The 19,820-nt window shown below is 35.7% G+C and overlaps 1 protein-coding gene across 1 annotated transcript; it reads right to left on the reverse strand.

Moving 5' to 3' along the window:
• Positions 1-17,382: 17,382 nt before the first annotated feature.
• On the reverse strand, positions 17,383-18,241 carry LOC120128672. Its single transcript, XM_039146311.1, has 2 exons — positions 17,596-18,241; positions 17,383-17,483 (listed from the first exon to the last, which is right to left on the reverse strand). The coding sequence occupies exons 1-2, from the start codon at positions 18,239-18,241 to the stop codon at positions 17,383-17,385; spliced, it is 747 nt and encodes a 248-aa protein (XP_039002242.1).
• Positions 18,242-19,820: the final 1,579 nt, after the last annotated feature.

The following is a 19,820-nucleotide window of genomic DNA, read 5'->3' on the forward strand; positions in this document are numbered from 1 at the left end:
TCATACTTTGAGGATTGATTCAAAATGTTTAAAATTTTGGGGACTAATTTAGGGGATAAAACTAGAATGTTAAAAGTATGATAACCAATTTAGAATAAGTATCATAGTTTAAGGGTGAATAGTGCAATTATCTCTTTTCTAAAATGTAAATCCTTTTTTTTGGACTCGTCTAATAGTGTGGTCGGGTCGGATCGGGTTCTCGATCAATTCAACTCGATCTGAAAATATATATCCTCCATTCGAAACTCGATTTGACTCAAGTTTAGGGGTGACTCTACCCGACCCAAACCTGACTCGATTTTTTAGATAGAACCCGACCCGACTAGACCCAAAATAAATATATTTATGAGAAAATATTGTTTTTATTCAATAAAAATAAGGATCTAATTTAAAAAAATAGAGATTATTATTATTGTAATTATCCCTAAATATGTAAGATAAATTTATATTATTTTTGGGGTCGAGTAAGGTGTTTTTCACCCTAAATCCGAACTCAACCCCACCCAAACATATTCTCTAAAAAACCGACCTGGTCTGATCCGAACCTAATTTAAAAAAAATCTAGTCGATCGGGTCGGGTTCGGGTCCCGTGTCCATCCCTAGTTTAGACGTAATATAAAGGTTTTACGTAGGGGTATTTATAATTCAGTTAAAACCAAATTAATCGACTGAATTGATTTTTTTTCGATTAATCGGTCAATTAATTTTGGGTTCAATCAACTACTGATTAATGGTTTTTTAAATTTTGTTTATCGATAAATTTGGTTCGAAATCGACTAATTAACTTAATTAACCAAAATTATTATTTATTTAATATATTATATATATTATTGAGGTAATAAGGTGTTTAAACTTCGATTTTAACCGAATTAATCAACCAAATAAACCAAAAATATTGAAGATTTAATATATAATATATATTATTTATAAATTTTGATTAATTTGGTTAACATGCCAATTAATCGAATTTAGTTCGGTTTAGTTAGAAATTTTTGAGAAAAATTTGATTCGGCTAAAGAATAAAGAAAAAAGTTCGGTTAATAGACTCTGGGTAGTTTGGTTCGACCGGTTAACCAAAATAACTGATTAAACACCCCTAATTTTACGTAATAAATATTCAACCTAATATATCCTTTTTAAGATTTTGGCACAATTCATAAAATATATGCCGCCCCATCACGTTATACACAAAAAGGGAGCTCAATTAACTATTTTTTGTTTCCATTAAGAGAGATTATAATTGCCGGCATTATCATTGTGAACAAAATAAGTATATGGAGCACTACTGCATACTTAAAACCTACATTGCTTCATGCATCCACTTCATTCATCTTTATTTCCCCATTAAAACCTTTTAGAGTTGAAGCCAACCTGAAGTTTCCATGATTGCTCATCTACGATTTTGCACACTCAATTAACAATATATTCGGATCGAATTCGAGTATTGTTAAACTTGACTCGAGTCTTATTTACAACCAATGGCAGATCCACTCTTGTCATAGAGTGGATGCGTGTCCATCTTGAAATCTGAATGTTCTTTTATTTGTTATTCATTTTATTGTCTGTGTCCACCTGAAATCTTATTTGTGCTCACCCATACGAAAATTTTATATTATTATATATACGTGCCTAGCCTAAATTTTTTTCTAGATCCACCACTGTGATTCACTCAACACACTTTTACTCGTAAATTAATATCATAAAAGTTCAAATTCAACTAGATCAATTAATAATCACATTTATTATAATGTTATATAATTAGTAACAAAAATTTAGCTATCAAAATTTTCTATTTTATATATTTATTTAATAGATCTAGAATTTCGTTTTTATTTGTTTAATACTTCTTCTTTTTATATAAATAGTGAGTTTTTTTTTATCTTGTTTTATTTTCTTATAAAAATAGTGAAAGGTTTTTTTTTATCTTCTTTCGTGTAAATTTTGGTTTTACCTTACACGAAAGAAAATATTTTTCAGAAAATATTTCCCGTTTTTCAGTGTTTGGTTGGTGAAAAACATATGGTCAACGTAATTCATTTTTCTTATCAACAAAATTCCCTTTGCATTTTCGAAAAAAAAAACTTACATATTGGTTTTTCGTAAATCGTTTTTCGAAATTTTACTTCAAAACATAATATCTAAAATAATATTATTTTTATATATTAATAATACAATATTATATTTTTAGTATTATAATAATATATTAAATTATATTATAATAATATTTTATATTATATTTTTATTTTAACAATATATAATAAATTATTAATAAAACTATTTTTATATATTAATTTCATAAAATAATATTATTAAATTATTAAATATATAAGTTAACTCCAAACACTCTAGCTGCATTCTTCCTCCTCTCTATTTTTTTTCTTCTTTACAATTTATGTCAATTTTATTGATCAATCCAACTTTTTTTCTTAATTTTGTTTAACTGACGACGACACTGCTTTTAATGATGGTTATCGTCCGTCGGTTTTCTTTTTTCTTTGTTTTTATTTTTAATAAGATTAATTATGACTTTGTCACATGTTATTTGCCTTTATGACACGTTTATCTCTGTCTTTGTGGCATGTTTTTCTCTGCCTTTTGGTAGCTTACGATTTTTACCGTTGTTTATGATTTTTTGCCATTGTTTTTGTTTATCTTTTTTTCTTAGGGTTGGATTTGACATTGTCACGACTGATCAATATAGAGCTTATTGTTATTATGATGATATTTCCTGCTTTGGACCCTCATATTGATTTGAATACGCGTTTTGCGTTCGTAGATAGTTTTCCACGTTGCTTGACTCTGATTTGCGATTTTTTTCGGTGATCTTTCAGTAGTTTTATCCCTTTTTTTGGTTCGTTATCGATGCAGTCAGATTTGTTCGTATTTTTATTTTATTCGAGTTTTTTGGTTGGGTTTTTTTAACATTTTCCTTCTTTGGTCCTTATGTGATCTAAGTAGCAGGCGTTTGTCTCAATGGTAATAGGAAATATCATAATTATATTTTAGATTTACGTTATGCTTGTAAAACTTCATTGTAATTTTGAATATTTTCTATTTTTAAGAAAACTACGAATTTCTATAATTTTTTATTAAATATATAAAATATTTATTAATAATTTTTAGAATATAATATTGAAAAAATAATATTAAATAAATTATTTTAATATTTTAAAAATAATTATTAATTATATTTCTAATAAATAATATTATTATTATACTTTATATTTAATAAATAATTTTAAAAAAATTATCAACACAGTAAATATGATTTACATGCATCATTCAAACACCGTAAAATGATTTTCATATTGTTTTAGCAAATGTAATTCATTTTACGAGATTCATTTTTCGTAAAACAAACTACCCTTATCATCTGGCTAGGGCACCTTATCTCAAGCAAACTGATTTAATTAAAAAATATATTTTTCACAGTATTTTAATTGTTATTAATGATGAATCTTTTAGGACTTATGCTGCAACTTAAATTTCTAGGGTGTATATTATTCCATTTTATCACTAATTTTAAAAAGTTAAATAAAACTATTAATAAGAAAATATAAAGAAAATATATTAATCATAAGAAAATAAAATTAGGCTCGAGGCATCCACAGCGATGTGGCCACCGCAACGCTACTGTGATCTCTGCAACTCAACGCCTTCAACAAACTCCTGTCGAAACGATTTTTAAACGGTGGGGGGGATTTGGAAACCGCGTCATTTTTAATTGTTCTCTTTACGATTTAATTTCAATTAAAAACAATGCAATTTTAGAAAACCTCTCGTTTCGAAAAATTGGAAATTCCGTTACGGTAAAATAATAAGGTTCGAGGAGTCGCCACCAATCTTTGATTAGGGTGTGATTGGGCACCCAAAAACATTTTGTCATTTTAAATAAAAATTAATTTTAATTAAAACGACAAGTAGAGGTCTGCGTTATCAAAATCCAAGTTCGGGAGTCGGTTACGCGTGGGGAAGGATTAGCACCCCCACAACGCCCTAAATCGGTACCTAGTCGATTAATTAATTTCTTTGCAACGAATTTCACAAGTTCAGAGTTAGTTTGATTTATGATCCCTTAAACAACAAATGCAAATTTGTAACATTCAAAAACAACGAAATAGTTATATTAAAATTACCAAGCCATTAGAAAGATAAAGGATATTCGATTATTTAAAATATCGAGACCAGATCTTTAGTTGAGTTCTAACGATCTTTTCTCAAATAATTTAAATAATCGAACATTTCTTTTTCTTTCATTCCCAAATTTTAAAGTGATTAATCAATCCTTTTGGTGACACTGTTGGAATACACTTTTAATTTAAAATCATCAAACGACCCTCTAGTAAGTTAAGAGAAGTCATTTCAATAGTTTTAAATTAAAAGGGTATTACCCTTAATCCGATTATATAGTCAAGGTTAAGTCACACAAATGAGGCTAACATGCTTTAAAACATTACACCTAAACAAGTACATACTAACAACCTGCTCAAAATAATATGTACATGCATATACTCGAAATAAATCTAAATTAAACCTACAATTAAGCATAAAATATTAAACAATGCTAAAACGAAACGTACAAAAATAAAAGCAATATGTCTAAACAAACTGAAACTGAACACATTACTAATTCAGCACTAAATGCAACATGCAAAGATATGAGGGTCAACATCTAAACAACAGAAATAAACAAATCAACACTAGGACGAAAATTAAATGAACCATAAAATAAAAAGACATAATTAGAAACATGCAAACTTCGACCTAGGGACTAAAACGAAACATGCAACCATTCAGAGGTTAAATGTCTAGAGAAACAAACCTAAGTACATTACCAATCGGGCTGAAATTAAATGGATAAAACATGAAGTTAAAATCAAAAATACAAAAATATCGATTTAAGGATTAAAATATAACATGTAAAAACTTGAAAACCAAATGTGCAAACGAAAGGAAACATACACTAGCATTCAAGACTAAAATCAAAGTGCATAAAAGATGAAGTCCAAATTACTAACAAACAGGACTCGATTCCATGACCAAAACGAAAATATGGGCAAAAGCGTGGTGACCTTAAAGCAATTAACCCTAAAAACCTAATATAAAACTTACTTTAAACTAAACCTATCCTCAGACGTTCCTCTCATCTTCTCTACTCTCCCTCTATATTCTCTTTTTCATCTCCCCCATTCACAAACCACGGGACTCCAAATCCCAAATCCGGCCACCATGCACAACGCCCGGTGACTCAACGTAAAGGTAAACGATCTTCACCCTACCTCTCTTTATTCTCACTCTATTTAGAAATCACGATCTAAAAGCTAAACCTCATACCCATGTGCAAGGTCTCAGACAAATCTCAACGCTCGGACACCAACCCCTGCTACGCACGACTCGGGTAAACAATCCTCTCCTGATTTTATTTCATATTTACCTTGGTTTGAAGACAAGACCAGTACACACAAAGAAAACGGGAAAATGGAAACAACCAAAAGAGAGTACCTCAAACCCAAAAACGTGTTTCTATTGCTTTCCCGATTTTAATACAATGAAGGATTGCACTTTCTTTTCTCTTTTACATTGATTTTCTGCTGTAAATTCGAAGGAAAAGATTGAGACCACCCTCCTTTGTTTTTACTGTTTTCGTCCCTTGTTTGAGAGCCCCCTTCGAATGATTGTTGGGAAACCTCCTCGTTAATTTTGGTTGTCGAACTCCTCACTGTTGGTTTCTGGTTCCCTGCTCTCGTGAACCTCCTTCCTTTCTTGGTTAATTTCCGTCCTCTGTATTATATTCCCCCCCTCCTTTGAAAACAAAAACAAATTTTGTAGGTTATGGGCTCGAACAAAGTGGACGGCGGTAATGCTTCCTGAATGGCCGACAAACGCGGGTAGGTGCTTGGTGGACATTCACACTGTTTCCCGGTTTTGGGGTAACGTGAGCCTCATTGCTGATGATGAAATTTTTTATCTCCCATAATAATGCTGCTCCCACATCATGTTGAATATACTAATGTATTTTGCAGGAACATGGGGTCTTCACGAGGGGCATGGACAGCATGGGTGGATAGATGAGTCATCGGGACTGATTTTATTCAACTAGTTTTGTATCCCACGTGCTGCCTTTCTCTCTAATAATTTAATGTGCTGTTTATGCTTTGTGAGTGTGCCCCAACATAAACTTCCCCCGCATGTGCTTGTTGCCGTGTATGAGCTGGAAATGTCTCACATGTGCTCCTACGTGTTGCATTATCCTTGTAAGCTGTTAATGTCCAATTTCCGCCTGTTTAGACACTCCTTAGTGCTCATATGTGCTGTTCCAACGTTTCCAATGCATGTGCAAAGAACAACAAAGGTTTTATCGAACTGAATTCGTAACTCCCGTATTGATTTTCCAGCTTGCACAGTCTTCAGTTATCTGATCATATCTTGAGCTACCGATATCGGATTGATACGATTCAAAGTGCGTTGGGAAAGATAAGAGATAGAGGATTAAATTTTAAGAAGACTTAATCATCCAAATATGCTCGTAACATGCTCAAACTTGGAAATCAACATGGATGACGTGCACTGTTTGTAATTTGGGGTCTGATTTGTGCTCGGTGTACCTTGGCCTGCAAAATGATAACATAAATAACGTTAACATTATTATTAATAATAAATAATATAATAATAATAAATAATATCCCGGACAAACGGGTGTCTACAGCTGCCCCTCTTTGCTTATCCTTGTGTTAACAAGAATAGAGCAAAGATAAAAAGAGACAACACGTTTTTGTCCAGTTCAATCTCTTTAAAACTTGATAAGGGATCTATTCCACTCCTCCCCTGGGGTGAGACTTGAAAGATCCTCGGAAAACATGTTAACTCCATATTCCTTCAGAGAGTATGAGACCGGAATAATCTTCAATAAACGTATCTACTCCCTATTTCTTCAGAGATATGAGACTCGAACAATCTTCAACCATCGAGTTCGCTTCCTCTTTTTTAGGGAGTATAGAACTCGAACTTCTTCTGCAAACGGGTTCGCTCCCTCTTATTAGGGGTATACAACTCGAAAATCTTCAAACGGGTTCGTTCCCTCTTTCTCTAGGGAGTATAGAACTCGGACATCTTCTTCAAACGGGTTCGCTCCCTCTTTCTTCAGGAAGTATAGAACTCGAACAATCTTCAAACGGGTTCGCTCCTCTCTTTAGGGAGTATGGAACTCGAACATCTTCTTACGGGTTCACTCCCTCTTTCTCTAGGGAGTATAGAACTTGGACATCTTCTTCAAACGGGTTCGCTCCCTCTTTCTTCAGGAAGTATAGAACTCGAACAATCTTTAAACGGGTTCGCTCCCTCTCTTTAGGGAGTATGGAACTCGAACATCTTCTTCTTACGGGTTCGCTCCCTCTTTCTCTAGGAAGTATAGAACTCGAACAATCTTCAAACGGGTTCGCTCCCTCTCTTTAGGGAGTATGGAACTCGAACATCTTCTTCTTACGGGTTCGCTCCCTCTTTATTAGGAGATACAACTCGAAATCTTCAAACGGGTTCGTTCCCTCTCTTTAGGGAGTATGGAACTCGAACATCTTCTTCTTACGGGTTTGCTCCCTCTTTCTCTAGGGAGTATAGAACTTGGACATCTTCTTCAAACGGGTTCGCTCCCTCTTTCTTCAGGAATTATAGAACTCGAATAATCTTCAAACGGGTTCGCTCTCTTTAGGGAGTATGGAACTCAGACATCTTCTTCAAATGGGTTCGCTCCTCTTTCTTCAGGAAGTATAGAACTCGAATAATCTTCAAACGGGTTCACTCCCTCTCTTTAGGGAGTATGGAATTCAAACATCTTCTTACGGGTTCGCTCCCTCTTTCTCTAGGAAGTATAGAACTCGAACAATCTTCAAACGGGTTCGTTCTCTTTAGGGAGTATGGAACTCGGACATCTTCTTCAAACGGGTTCGCTCCCTCTTTCTTCAAGAAGTATAGAACTCGAATAATCTTCGAACGGGTTTGCTCCCTCTTTCTCTAGGGAGTATAGAACTCGGACACTTCTAACGGGTTCGCTCCCTCTATTTAGGGAGTATGGAACTCGGACATCTTCTTCTGCTTCACTACTTTCTTGTGAAGGCTTAAGTTTGATTTGCTTCAAAGGTCGAACCTGAAAATCAAACATTATCAATTATTAATGTATGCTTGAAGATTCGAAAACATTATACTCAAAAATTTAGAATTTAAGAGAATCTTTTCGAATCCTTTCTCTTGTGAGAGCTTGTCTCGCCGCAATTGAATACGAGAGTCTTTCTTGACTTGACTGCCATTTGAACCTCTCCCTTTCTGGGACCTTGAATCGGTTAATGACTCCTCGCGCGTGTTTCCTTTTAATCACTTAATCAACTTCTTTGTACTCGAAAACTTTCTTTTTCTCCTACATGATGGTCGGATGGTTTGTTCCAACACTTTCTGAGAAGGCTTAAAATGGATCTGCTTCACTTTTGGTGAAGACTTAAGATGGTTTGCTTCGCTACTCTCTGGTGAAGACTTATGATGGTTTGCTTCACTATTCCGGTGAAGGCTTCAGATTGATTGCTTCACTATCTCCGGTGAAGGCTTCAGATGGTTTGCTTCACTATTCTCCGGTGAAGGCTTAGGATGGTTTGCTTCACTTCTCTTCGGTGAAGGCTTAAGATTGACTTTGCTCCAAATGTGTGCAAGTCTTTCTTCATACACGAAAATCTTCATTTTTCTACATCTGATGGCCTTCACTTCAAAGCAATGCTCCTTCTATGGATTAGACCTCTCTGTTTTTCAGGGTATGCCTCTTTAAACACTTTGCATTTGAGGTTTGAAATCTTCCTTTCGATCATTGGGATTTTAACATTCTGCATCTTCTCTTTGCGCTGGAAGATCTGTCAAAATCACGTATTTATGCAAGAAACACGAATGCAATTCAATGTATCAGTGTAATGCATTTCTTTTATGCAAATGATGCTTTCATGAATGCATAAATGTCGATTAATCTTCATTTGCCTTCAAAGTGGCGAACTCAGTCTTCTTCTTCTGGGATCATTCTTTCTATGGTGCTTTATATACTCGTGGAGCAACTCATAGTTTTCAACTTGCATCTTTGAAGAGCCATCTGATCTTCTTTTATCTTCTTGTCATCTTTGTTTTCTGTATTCATTTGGAGAAAGTGTTTTCTCTCTCGACTTCTTGCTATGGTCAAAAGCATGATTGTGTTGCCACATTTCTGCCATTGGCTCAATTATACTTTCAGAGTTGTTCTTCCAGGACTCTGACATTGATCAATACTCAGTTGATTTGCTTCACAAAGTAAGCTCTGCTAAAATTCACAGTCTCCCCCTGACACTTCAAGTTGCGAGACTCATTCTCAATAATTTCTTTGTCTGAATCTTTTCATCTCAACATGACGTGGGTCGGTCGTGCCCCAACATTATCTTACACTGGTACGGGCCTTCAAAATGCCCATCACCTCAAATTGTAAGGCTCATTCTTCATGCCTCCTTGGTCTGAATCTTTTCATCAGCATGACGTGGGTTCGGTCGTACCATAACATATCACAACTTGAATGTTCTCATTATGGTGTCACTACACAGTAGCGTTGTCAATAGTTTGAGGGCATTTTTTCGTGCTACTTAAGAAGTGATCAACCCTTCTAACACAATGTCTTTCATTTTCATTCGGGCTGAGATATGTGCCCCTTCTGAATGATGAGATAATCTTCTTCTTACTGGGTTACTGACAATGTCACAAAGAAATGTTGCCAGTTCTGTCTTTCATCTATTCTGATCTCTGGGACCTTCTACTTCAAGGTCGCGAAATGCTTCATGTTATGGCGCCGCTTATTCTTTTTCTCCAATAGAGGCCAATGAGCCTCACCCGCTTCAAGGACCTTTTACATTTGAATTGTCCTGTTTGAAAATGCTTTTCTCTTTCTCTTATTTTAGGGAGTAAAGAATGAAAGAATCTTATAAAACATTGTCCCTTAATTCAGACTCACAATCAAATCAAATCATAAACATGAATTCATAGAATATCGAAAGAATCAATAGCTCTTTAATGTTTTCAGGGTTATAAATCTTTGACAAGTGTCAAAATTGAGGGGTTGGTTTTAGGTTGGCTTCCTATTTTCTAAGGCTTCGACCACCAAAATACCATCTCTTTCTTGATCGTTGTGACCATCACAACATGCCCTTCTTTCTTGGCTTGGTATTTTAATCGGATGCGGACAAAATGACGCAAATAATATACTCCATTACTAGACTTTCCAGAACACTTCCATTTCAGTTCTCTGAAATCTTCCATTTGTTCAAGCTTCGTAGACTCCTCTAACCAAGGTAGTGCAGAAATATCGATCTAAAAATAAATTTCTGAGTGCTCGTGTGAAATTGACTATGACAGGTGTTCCTTAACTCCCTTAGTCCATTTTTATCGCAACTCCTTATTTAGATAAACTTGATTTAATTTGCCATTATCGAGCTAGCTGAAATCAGCTTTATTGTAATTTGCCTTTATCAGGCTAGCTGAAGGGTTCATCTCATCACAAAGTCTTTGACTTGACAATCACAGTGGAGCATACACCGAATTGCCAGGTACCCGATCAAGGTCATGGTTTGAGTATAATCTATTCATAAAGCCAGGGTTTTCGAGTTTCCTCTATAACCAATTGCCTTAGTGGAATAGCTCAGCTTTATGTATACATGTATATATATATTTTGATGAGAATGTGGATTCAATTTCTTAAGCTTGTCAAGAAGAACCTGTCATAGTCTAGGTGTTGTTGAATGTCAGAAAATCTCATCGTTAGAGTTCAATTTCCAAGCAACTGACCTAAACTAGATTCACCTACTCGACTATTTCATCCGTAAAGATCATAATCATCATCGAACGTCGTCAACAAAAATGGTCTAGTCAATTTTGTAATGTCATACGCAAAAGATGCCCCATGTTGTCGCTCCTATGCATACCTGAATACCAAGCCTATGGTTCATTCCCTTATGATAGGAGAAGGCTATATCGGTTCCTGCAAGAAAAGGGTATGGTGTTCGATTGTATCTTCTGGGGTAAGGTCAAGGTCCTTGTTTTATCGGGTTTCAATCTTGTCATTTTGTCAAAGATTTATAACTCTAATCATTAAAGAGCTTTTAATTCAATTGATATTCAAAGAATTTCAAGTTGAAAATTCGATCAATGCTCACCATCCTTAAAGTAACATGAATTCATTTAAAATATCCTTACAAACAGAAAGATGAGAAAGTACAAAAAAAACATGTTCAAACAAGATGCCGCAAATGAAGAATGCGATTGTGGTGGAGCACAACCTTCACTGTTCAACCAAAAGGCCCTACTTTCCTAGAATAGCGGGTGCCCCGTTGGATTAGGGTTTTTACCCTCACTTACTCCCCATTTCTCGATCACTTCTCTTGTCAGGACTCCTTTGTCAACGAGCCTTTCTATCTCTTCCATCATGGTATACACTTATCAGTGTGATGGCCCAATGCCCCTAGATGAAAATCGCAAGCACTATTCGGGTCATAGCCATAAGCGGATGGGCTAGTCTTCATTCTTAATGGCCTTGGAGTGAGGTATTGATTCTTGATTAAAGGGGATAGCAAGTCAGAAATGGGCACTTGAAAAACCTTGAGGGTACCTCTCCTTTGACTTTTATCTTGTCACTTCCACTTCTATCTTCTTTTTAGTGTCAGAGAGGTCTCAAGAGTTGGGTAATTTATCTCTGCTTCACATACCTCGATTTCCTTGACTTTGCTCTTATCTTTTCAACACTCTCTTCCGTTGTACTTCACTTGTTTTGACCCCGTCAACTCTATTCTGGGGATGACTTTCAGCTGTTTAGCATCCACCTCTATAACTCCTTGAGCCAAAAGATCTCGTACTTGTCGTTTGAAGTTGCTACAATTATCGATGGAGTGTCCTCGGGCTCCCGCATGATATTCACAGGAAACTTTCTCATTATACCAACTCGGATAAGGGGGCAACAAAGGCTTGGCAGACGTGGAGCAATCAGCTGGGCTTGGCAACTTGGGATATATCTGGCTATATGAAAGCTCTTTTGACCCTACTTTCTCCTTGCCGTTATTATGATCATATTGAAGACCCTGTGACTGACCACTGGAACGGTCACTTTGAAGGTTTAACGTTTGACCAACATATTGGGAGAGACATTGATTTGCATATCTCCCTTTATTGACAAGTTTGAGCTTCCGGGAGCTTAGGTTTTCCATTTTCAAAGCATAACAACCCTTCCGTGATGAAGTTTTGAACTTTATATCTCAGGATCGTACAATCTTCTGTAGAGTGACTAAACTCTTGAGAATGATAACCGCATGATCTTTTGACACCCGCCAGTCTGGACGCAAATAAGTATTATACCTCGGAGGAAAAGGCTTTAGGAGCCCACTTTCAAAAAGAAAAGGTAACAAGTCTGAATATGAGATCGGAATCGAAATCAGAGACATCCCCTTCTTCTTCTTTCTATTCTTTTTGGCCTTCTTCACTGGCATTGAACATCCTCTATGCCTCTCTTCTTTGAGTCCGGCTCCACTTTCGTATTAGAAGTTTCACCCTTAACTTCTGCTTTTCCCAGTATGATCTCCGTAGCATCTTCTGGAATCTTACTTGATTTTGGAGTTGACTTGAATTACCACATCCCCTAACAGGTTCTTGATCATTTGCTATCATCACATTGGCTGCAGCGCTAACCTTCAGATTCTCACCGAAGTCTTCATCTTTTCTTGTGTAACAGGGTCATCTGATGATTTCTCCCCCATATATCACTGTAATCATCATGCTCGTCAACTTGGACATTTGTTCCCTAGATTCAACTTGGAACTTCTTACTTCATCAATCATTTCTTGTTGGGTCTTACGAGCCGTTCTTGAATTCTCTCGATCTACTAACTCGCTCTAATATCTCATTCATTGCTCTCTATCTTTCCAGAAACACGTCTCGGGGTAACTTCAATTTGCTTTCAGAGCTTCTGCCACATCATTCACGAGTTACTCTCATATTTTCATGATTGATGCATGTAAAAAATGCTTAAATTAATACATGCAATGCGAAAATGCAAAATGCAAATGCAAATGCACGAGGTTAATCCCAAAAGTGACCACTTAAGAACAACCGTTCACTTAGACAACAAGAATTTCGTAAGTACACCATGTAGTCAAAATACAACTGCAATTTTTCATCTCTTCATTTCCTTGAGTCGTACTCTTCATGGGATCTGGTATCGCACCTCCAAAGTTGTTGGCGTATTTCATCACCTTTGATGTCGTCGAATTGAATCTTGAAATCTCCATTCTCACCTCCAATGTGAAGTGGTCTTCATGTCGTTATGAAGGGTCTTCTCGTCCTTGGTATGACTGTATCTATCCCTTGAGTCAACATCTTGGCCTTTGCAGCTTTAAAGGAATTCTTCATCAGCTTCAGATCTCTTCGTTCATCGGGTGTCCTTCATGGATCGTTTGAACATCTCTGGATCTCCTGGTTTTGACTACATAGTGGAGAATTTCTTGCCTCAATATGGTCAGCCTTCTTGTTAGTCAATCACTTGTGAATTAACACCCCTCGATGACATGAGGATGCAAATGCAATAAAATCACAATAAAATAGACATAGAACGAAAACGGGTTAGTACACATAAGATAAACAACAAGATAGTGGATACCGTAAACATCACATAAACCTACCCTCACATGCTGGCTACCCAATCATGCTTTAGTAGATCTACCCGACATGATATCTACCCACATGTTTTGTCATTCATAAAAGATCCTAACCGCATGGTATCTAATTCACATGTTTTGTGCGAAAATATAAAACCTAACCGCATGCTTTTCTAGTTCTCATACTTATTGCAAAAATAAATTCGAGGAAAAGGTTAGAATGAGTTTCCCCTTCGTGTCTGCAGACAGAAATTCAACATAAGATGGGCAGAGTTTCAGTATTTCTAAAAGGGTCCTCGAATTGTCCTTTGCTGGTGCCCCCTTGGGCTTGCCAGACCCTCGATTCTCACCCATTATAGGCTTAAAACAATCAAGTTCAATCCGAGAGATACATTTCCCTATATCCATGCGAGAAAACTCAATGTTTTCTCGTAGACATAAAGCATGTACCCCAGAGGTTACTAGCTAAAGCCCGTGCGGAGAAAAATAATTTTTCTCACGTAAGCGTAGCTTTCACCCCTACTTAACGGGACAGAGCACAATTAGAAGGCTCTAAATATCAAAATGGTGTTGCGACTGTAAAGGAGAAACCTATAATCCTTTCCCTCGATCCAAGAAACACAACAAACTAAAGTGAAGGCCAAAAAACTGAAACATGTAAATCACACGTTAGTACAACTATTTATTTGTTAATTAAAACGCAAATTAAAATGCAAACAACAATTAAAACAAATCAGGGATCATTAATCAAATTAAAGTGAACTTACAACTTTCGTTTGCAAAGACAATTAATTAATCGACTATAGGCCTGACTCTCTAAAAGTCCCCAGCGGAGTCGCCAAGCTGTCGAAACGATTTTTAAACGGTGGGGGGATTTGGAAACCGCGTCATTTTAATTGTTCTCTTTACGATTTAATTTCAATTAAAAACAATGCAATTTTAGAAAACCTCTCGTTTCGAAAAATTGGAAATTCCGTTACGGTAAAATAATAAGGTTCGAGGAGTCGCCACCAATCTTTGATTAGGGTGTGATTGGGCACCCAAAACATTTTGTCATTTTAAATAAAAATTAATTTTAATTAAACGACAAGTAGAGGTCTGCGTTATCAAAATCCAAGTTCGGGAGTCGGTTACGCGTGGGGAAGGATTAGCACCCCCACAACGCCCTAAATCGGTACCTAGTCGATTAATTAATTTCTTTGCAACGAATTTCACAAGTTCAGAGTTAGTTTGATTTATGATCCCTTAAAACAACAAAATGCAAATTTGTAACATTCAAAAACAACGAAATAAGTTATATTAAAATTACCAAGCCATTAGAAAGATAAAGGATATTCGATTATTTAAAAATATCGAGACCAGATCTTTAGTTGAGTTCTAACGATCTTTTCTCAAATAATTTAAATAATCGAACATTTCTTTTTCTTTCATTCCCAAATTTTAAAGTGATTAATCAATCCTTTTGGTGACACTGTTGGAATACACTTTTAATTTAAAATCATCAAAACGACCCTCTAGTAAGTTAAGAGAAGTCATTTCAATAGTTTTAAATTAAAAGGGTATTACCCTTAATCCGATTATATAGTCAAGGTTAAGTCACAAATGAGGCTAACATGCTTTAAAACATTACACCTAAACAAGTACATACTAACAACCTGCTCAAAATAATATGTACATGCATATACTCGAAATAAATCTAAATTAAACCTACAATTAAGCATAAAATATTAAACAATGGCTAAAACGAAACGTACAAAATAAAAGCAATATGTCTAAACAAACTGAAACTGAACACATTACTAATTCAGCACTAAAATGCAACATGCAAAGATATGAGGGTCAACATCTAAACAACAGAAAATAAACAAATCAACACTAGGACGAAAATTAAATGAACCATAAATAAAAAGACATAATTAGAAACATGCAAACTTCGACCTAGGGACTAAACGAAACATGCAACCATTCAGAGGTTAAAATGTCTAGAGAAACAAACCTAAGTACATTACCAATCGGGCTGAAATTAAATACGGATAAAACATGAAGTTAAAATCAAAAATACAAAAATATCGATTTAAGGATTAAAATATAACATGTAAAAACTTGAAAACCAAATGTGCAAACGAAAGGAAACACATACACTAGCATTCAAGACTAAAATCAAATGTGCATAAAAGATGAAGTCCAAATTACTAACAAACAGGACTCGATTCCATGACCAAACGAAAATATGGGCAAAAGCGTGGTGACCTTAAAGCAATTAACCCTAAAAACCTAATATAAAACTTACTTTAAACTAAACCTATCCCTCAGACGTTCCTCTCATCTTCTCTACTCTCCCTCTATATTCTCTTTTTCATCTCCCCCATTCACAAACCACGGGACTCCAAATCCCAAATCCGGCCACCATGCACAACGCCCCGGTGACTCAACGTAAAGGTAAACGATCTTCACCCTACCTCTCTTTATTCTCACTCTATTTAGAAATCACGATCTAAAAGCTAAACCTCATACCCATGTGCAAGGTCTCGACAAATCTCAACGCTCGGACACCAACCCCTGCTACGCACGACTCGGGTAAACAATCCTCTCCTGATTTTATTTCATATTTACCTTGGTTTGAAGACAAGACCAGTACACACAAAGAAAACGGGAAAATGGAAACAAACCAAAAGAGAGTACCTCAAACCCAAAAACGTGTTTTCTATTGCTTTCCCGATTTTAATACAATGAAGGATTGCACTTTCTTTTCTCTTTACATTGATTTTCTGCTGTAAATTCGAAGGAAAAGATTGAGACCACCCTCCTTTGTTTTTTACTGTTTTCGTCCCTTGTTTGAGAGCCCCCTTCGAATGATTGTTGGGAAACCTCCTCGTTAATTTTTGGTTGTCGAACTCCTCACTGTTGGTTTCTGGTTCCCTGCTCTCGTGAACCTCCTTCCTTTTCTTGGTTAATTTCCGTCCTCTGTATTATATTCCCCCCCTCCTTTGAAAACAAAAACAAATTTTGTAGGTTATGGGCTCGAACAAAGTGGACGGCGGTAATGCTTCCTGAATGGCCGACAAACGCGGGTAGGTGCTTGGTGGACATTCACACTGTTTCCCGGTTTTGGGGTAACGTGAGCCTCATTGCTGATGATGAAATTTTTTATTATCTCCCATAATAATGCTGCTCCCACATCATGTGTTGAATATACTAATGTATTTTGCAGGAACATGGGGTCTTCACGAGGGGCATGGACAGCATGGGTGGATAGATGAGTCATCGGGACTGATTTTATTCAACTAGTTTTGTATCCCACGTGCTGCCTTTCTCTCTAATAATTTTAATGTGCTGTTTATGCTTTGTGAGTGTGCCCCAACATAAACTTTCCCCCGCATGTGCTTGTTGCCGTGTATGAGCTGGAAATGTCTCACATGTGCTCCTACGTGTTGCATTATCCTTGTAAGCTGTTAATGTCCAATTTCCGCCTGTTTAGACACTCCTTAGTGCTCATATGTGCTGTTCCAACGTTTCCAATGCATGTGCAAAGAACAACAAAGGTTTTATCGAACTGAATTCGTAACTCCCGTATTGATTTTCCAGCTTGCACAGTCTTCAGTTATCTGATCATCTTGAGCTACCGATATCGGATTGATACGATTCAAAGTGCGTTGGAAAGATAAGAGATAGAGGATTAAATTTTAAGAAGACTTAATCATCCAAATATGCTCGTAACATGCTCAAACTTGGAAATCAACATGGATGACGTGCACTGTTTGTAATTTGGGGTCTGATTTGTGCTCGGTGTACCTTGGCCTGCAAAATGATAACATAAATAACGTTAACATTATTATTAATAATAAAATAATATAATAATAATAATAATAATATCCCGGACAAAACGGGTGTCTACAACTCCAAGAAGAACCCTTGCCGGAGGTCCGGTCACCAGAAACTTTCTTCCCGTAATCTTCCACCTTCGGAAACATAACCGATTGATTCCGACGGAATTGCCGGCTTTTGATATCCTTAAGCTCCATTTCCGGCGGAAACTTAACCATTCCGAGCATCAAAACATACCACCTCCGCTTATTAACTTTCATCGCCGAGATGTCGGATTTTCTGGCGCTTCTTTTCGAAGGGTTCCTCTCCATGTCATAACGGCGGAGCTTTTTATAATCCAACGAACGGCTGTTTCTGAGGCATTTGGTGTGCTCTTTGGTGCTGTCGGAGCGAGTTGCAGATTCGCTGCGTAACTCGGAGAATGACTCGGATCGTTTGCGTAGAACGTTGTTCTTGATTTTGTTTTCTTCGAAGGGAATTTGTTGTTGTTGGTTCAGCGGGATGAGTTTGCCGCAGAAGATTATGTCGTCGGCCGGGCACATGTCGTAGGTGAGATCGCTGAGGAACTCGAAGAACTCAGGGGCTGACTCGGATGATGATCTCCGAGTTAGGCCCGGGTTGTTCTTGGCATATGAATCTAAGGGAAAGTCACGAAGAGAAAATGCTTCTTCTTCTTCTTCTACTTCTTTTTCGGCATGGTTTTGATGAAGATGACCAATGTTTTCTCCCATGTTTCTATGTGTTGGAGAGAAAATTGGAAGATTTGATAGGAAGACAAGTTTTAGGACAGAAAATATATGTGATGGTTCTGATAAAGGATAATATATATATATATATATATATATATATGAAATAGTAAGGGTTATTACAAGTAGAGGTATAAATGAATAAAGGGTTTGATGAATCGTTCGTATAAATATTCGTTTATGTTCGTTTATTAAGTTAAATAAACGATTATGAACAAAATTCTTATGTTCATTTAATAAACGAACAAACATGAACGAATGTGTGTTCAATTTATTTATGTTCATGAACAAGATTGTTTATCGACTCGTTTATAAGTTTGTTTACCAAGTTCTTTTCCTTTTAGTCTTTTTTTTTTACATTTTAAATATTGATGAAGATAGAGACTAAATTGATCAGGGGATGAACTTTAAAATTCAAATTGTGAAGTCTAAGGAGATAAAGGACTAGTGGCATGGTTTTACCACTTATGAACATATAAATGAATATGTCCGTGAACATGTTCGTAAACAATAAATAAATGAACACAAACATCTTTAAAAATAAATACACGAAGATAAATAGGATGTTAAAAGATTAAATCAACACGAATCGAACATTAATACTTTAAAAAATAAACAAATGAATACGAATATAACCTTATTCATTTAAACTCAATCTATAAAATATATGTTCATTTTTTTTATCAAGCCAAGGTGACTACAAGTATACTCTCAACCATTTAACATTGAACGCTCAATCACCCTGTAGCAGTCACTTATACTCGAACCCATAACCCTTAAGATCAACAACAATTCCTTTAACCACTAAGATAAGTTGATTCGTGCATATATTTATATTTTTTAAATCTATTAAGAAGAAACCCATATTATATAAATACAATTGATAATTTAAAACCGCACAGAATAATAACATTTTCTTTTATATTGACATCAAAGACCATAATAACTTGTGTGTTTGGGGTGGGGTGATTCTCATATTTGAACTTCATCATTAATGGCATCAAAGATAACCATTGCTTGTACATTAAGTCTGTTTGTCATACACATAAATTTTATATATGTAAATAATCATAACTAGAATAAAGATTAAAAGTAAGAAAAAAAACCCTAAAGTCGATGTTCGATTAAATAGTCACTTTTAATCTTTATTCTTTTTTAGAGTATTTTGGCCCACAATATTTCATTTTATGACAAAATGGCCCCTCACTAGATGGAAACCGTTCTCCAAAATAAGGGTATTTTTACTCTAAAATGAAACGTTGAGTTAAAATGTTTTCGATCAAATGTCAGGGTCTTTTTACCCTAAAATGAAATGGTTATGACCAAAGTAATCCAAAAAATAAAATATGAACTAAAATGATTGTTTCAATAAATGTTAGGGCCTAATTTTAATATTATGCCATAAATAAAGTCGGACTCATCCATTTAAGGAAAAAATTCAATGAAGAGATCTTTTAAACCGAGTGGTTAAAGATACTTATGTCATCTCATCTTGTGTAAATTCAAATCTCGATATTTATATTTTTTTACTGTTAATTCTTTTAAACCGAGTGATTAAAGATAC

The sequence above is a fragment of the Hibiscus syriacus genome, unplaced genomic scaffold (assembly GCF_006381635.1).
Source record: "Hibiscus syriacus cultivar Baekdansim isolate YM2019G1 unplaced genomic scaffold, ASM638163v2 tig00001644_pilon, whole genome shotgun sequence".
NCBI lineage: Eukaryota > Viridiplantae > Streptophyta > Magnoliopsida > Malvales > Malvaceae > Hibiscus > Hibiscus syriacus.

What these genes read in the sequence shown, in the direction of transcription:
- LOC120128672 (XM_039146311.1), bottom strand. Translation starts at nt 18,241, where the DNA reads ATGGGAGAAAACATTGGTCATCTTCATCAAAACCATGCCGAAAAAGAA. An exon ending in TGACCGGACCTCCGGCAAGG is followed by an intron (nt 17,484 to 17,595) that starts GTTCTTCTTGGA and finishes ATCATTTTGCAG; the next exon opens with GCCAAGGTACACCGAGCACA.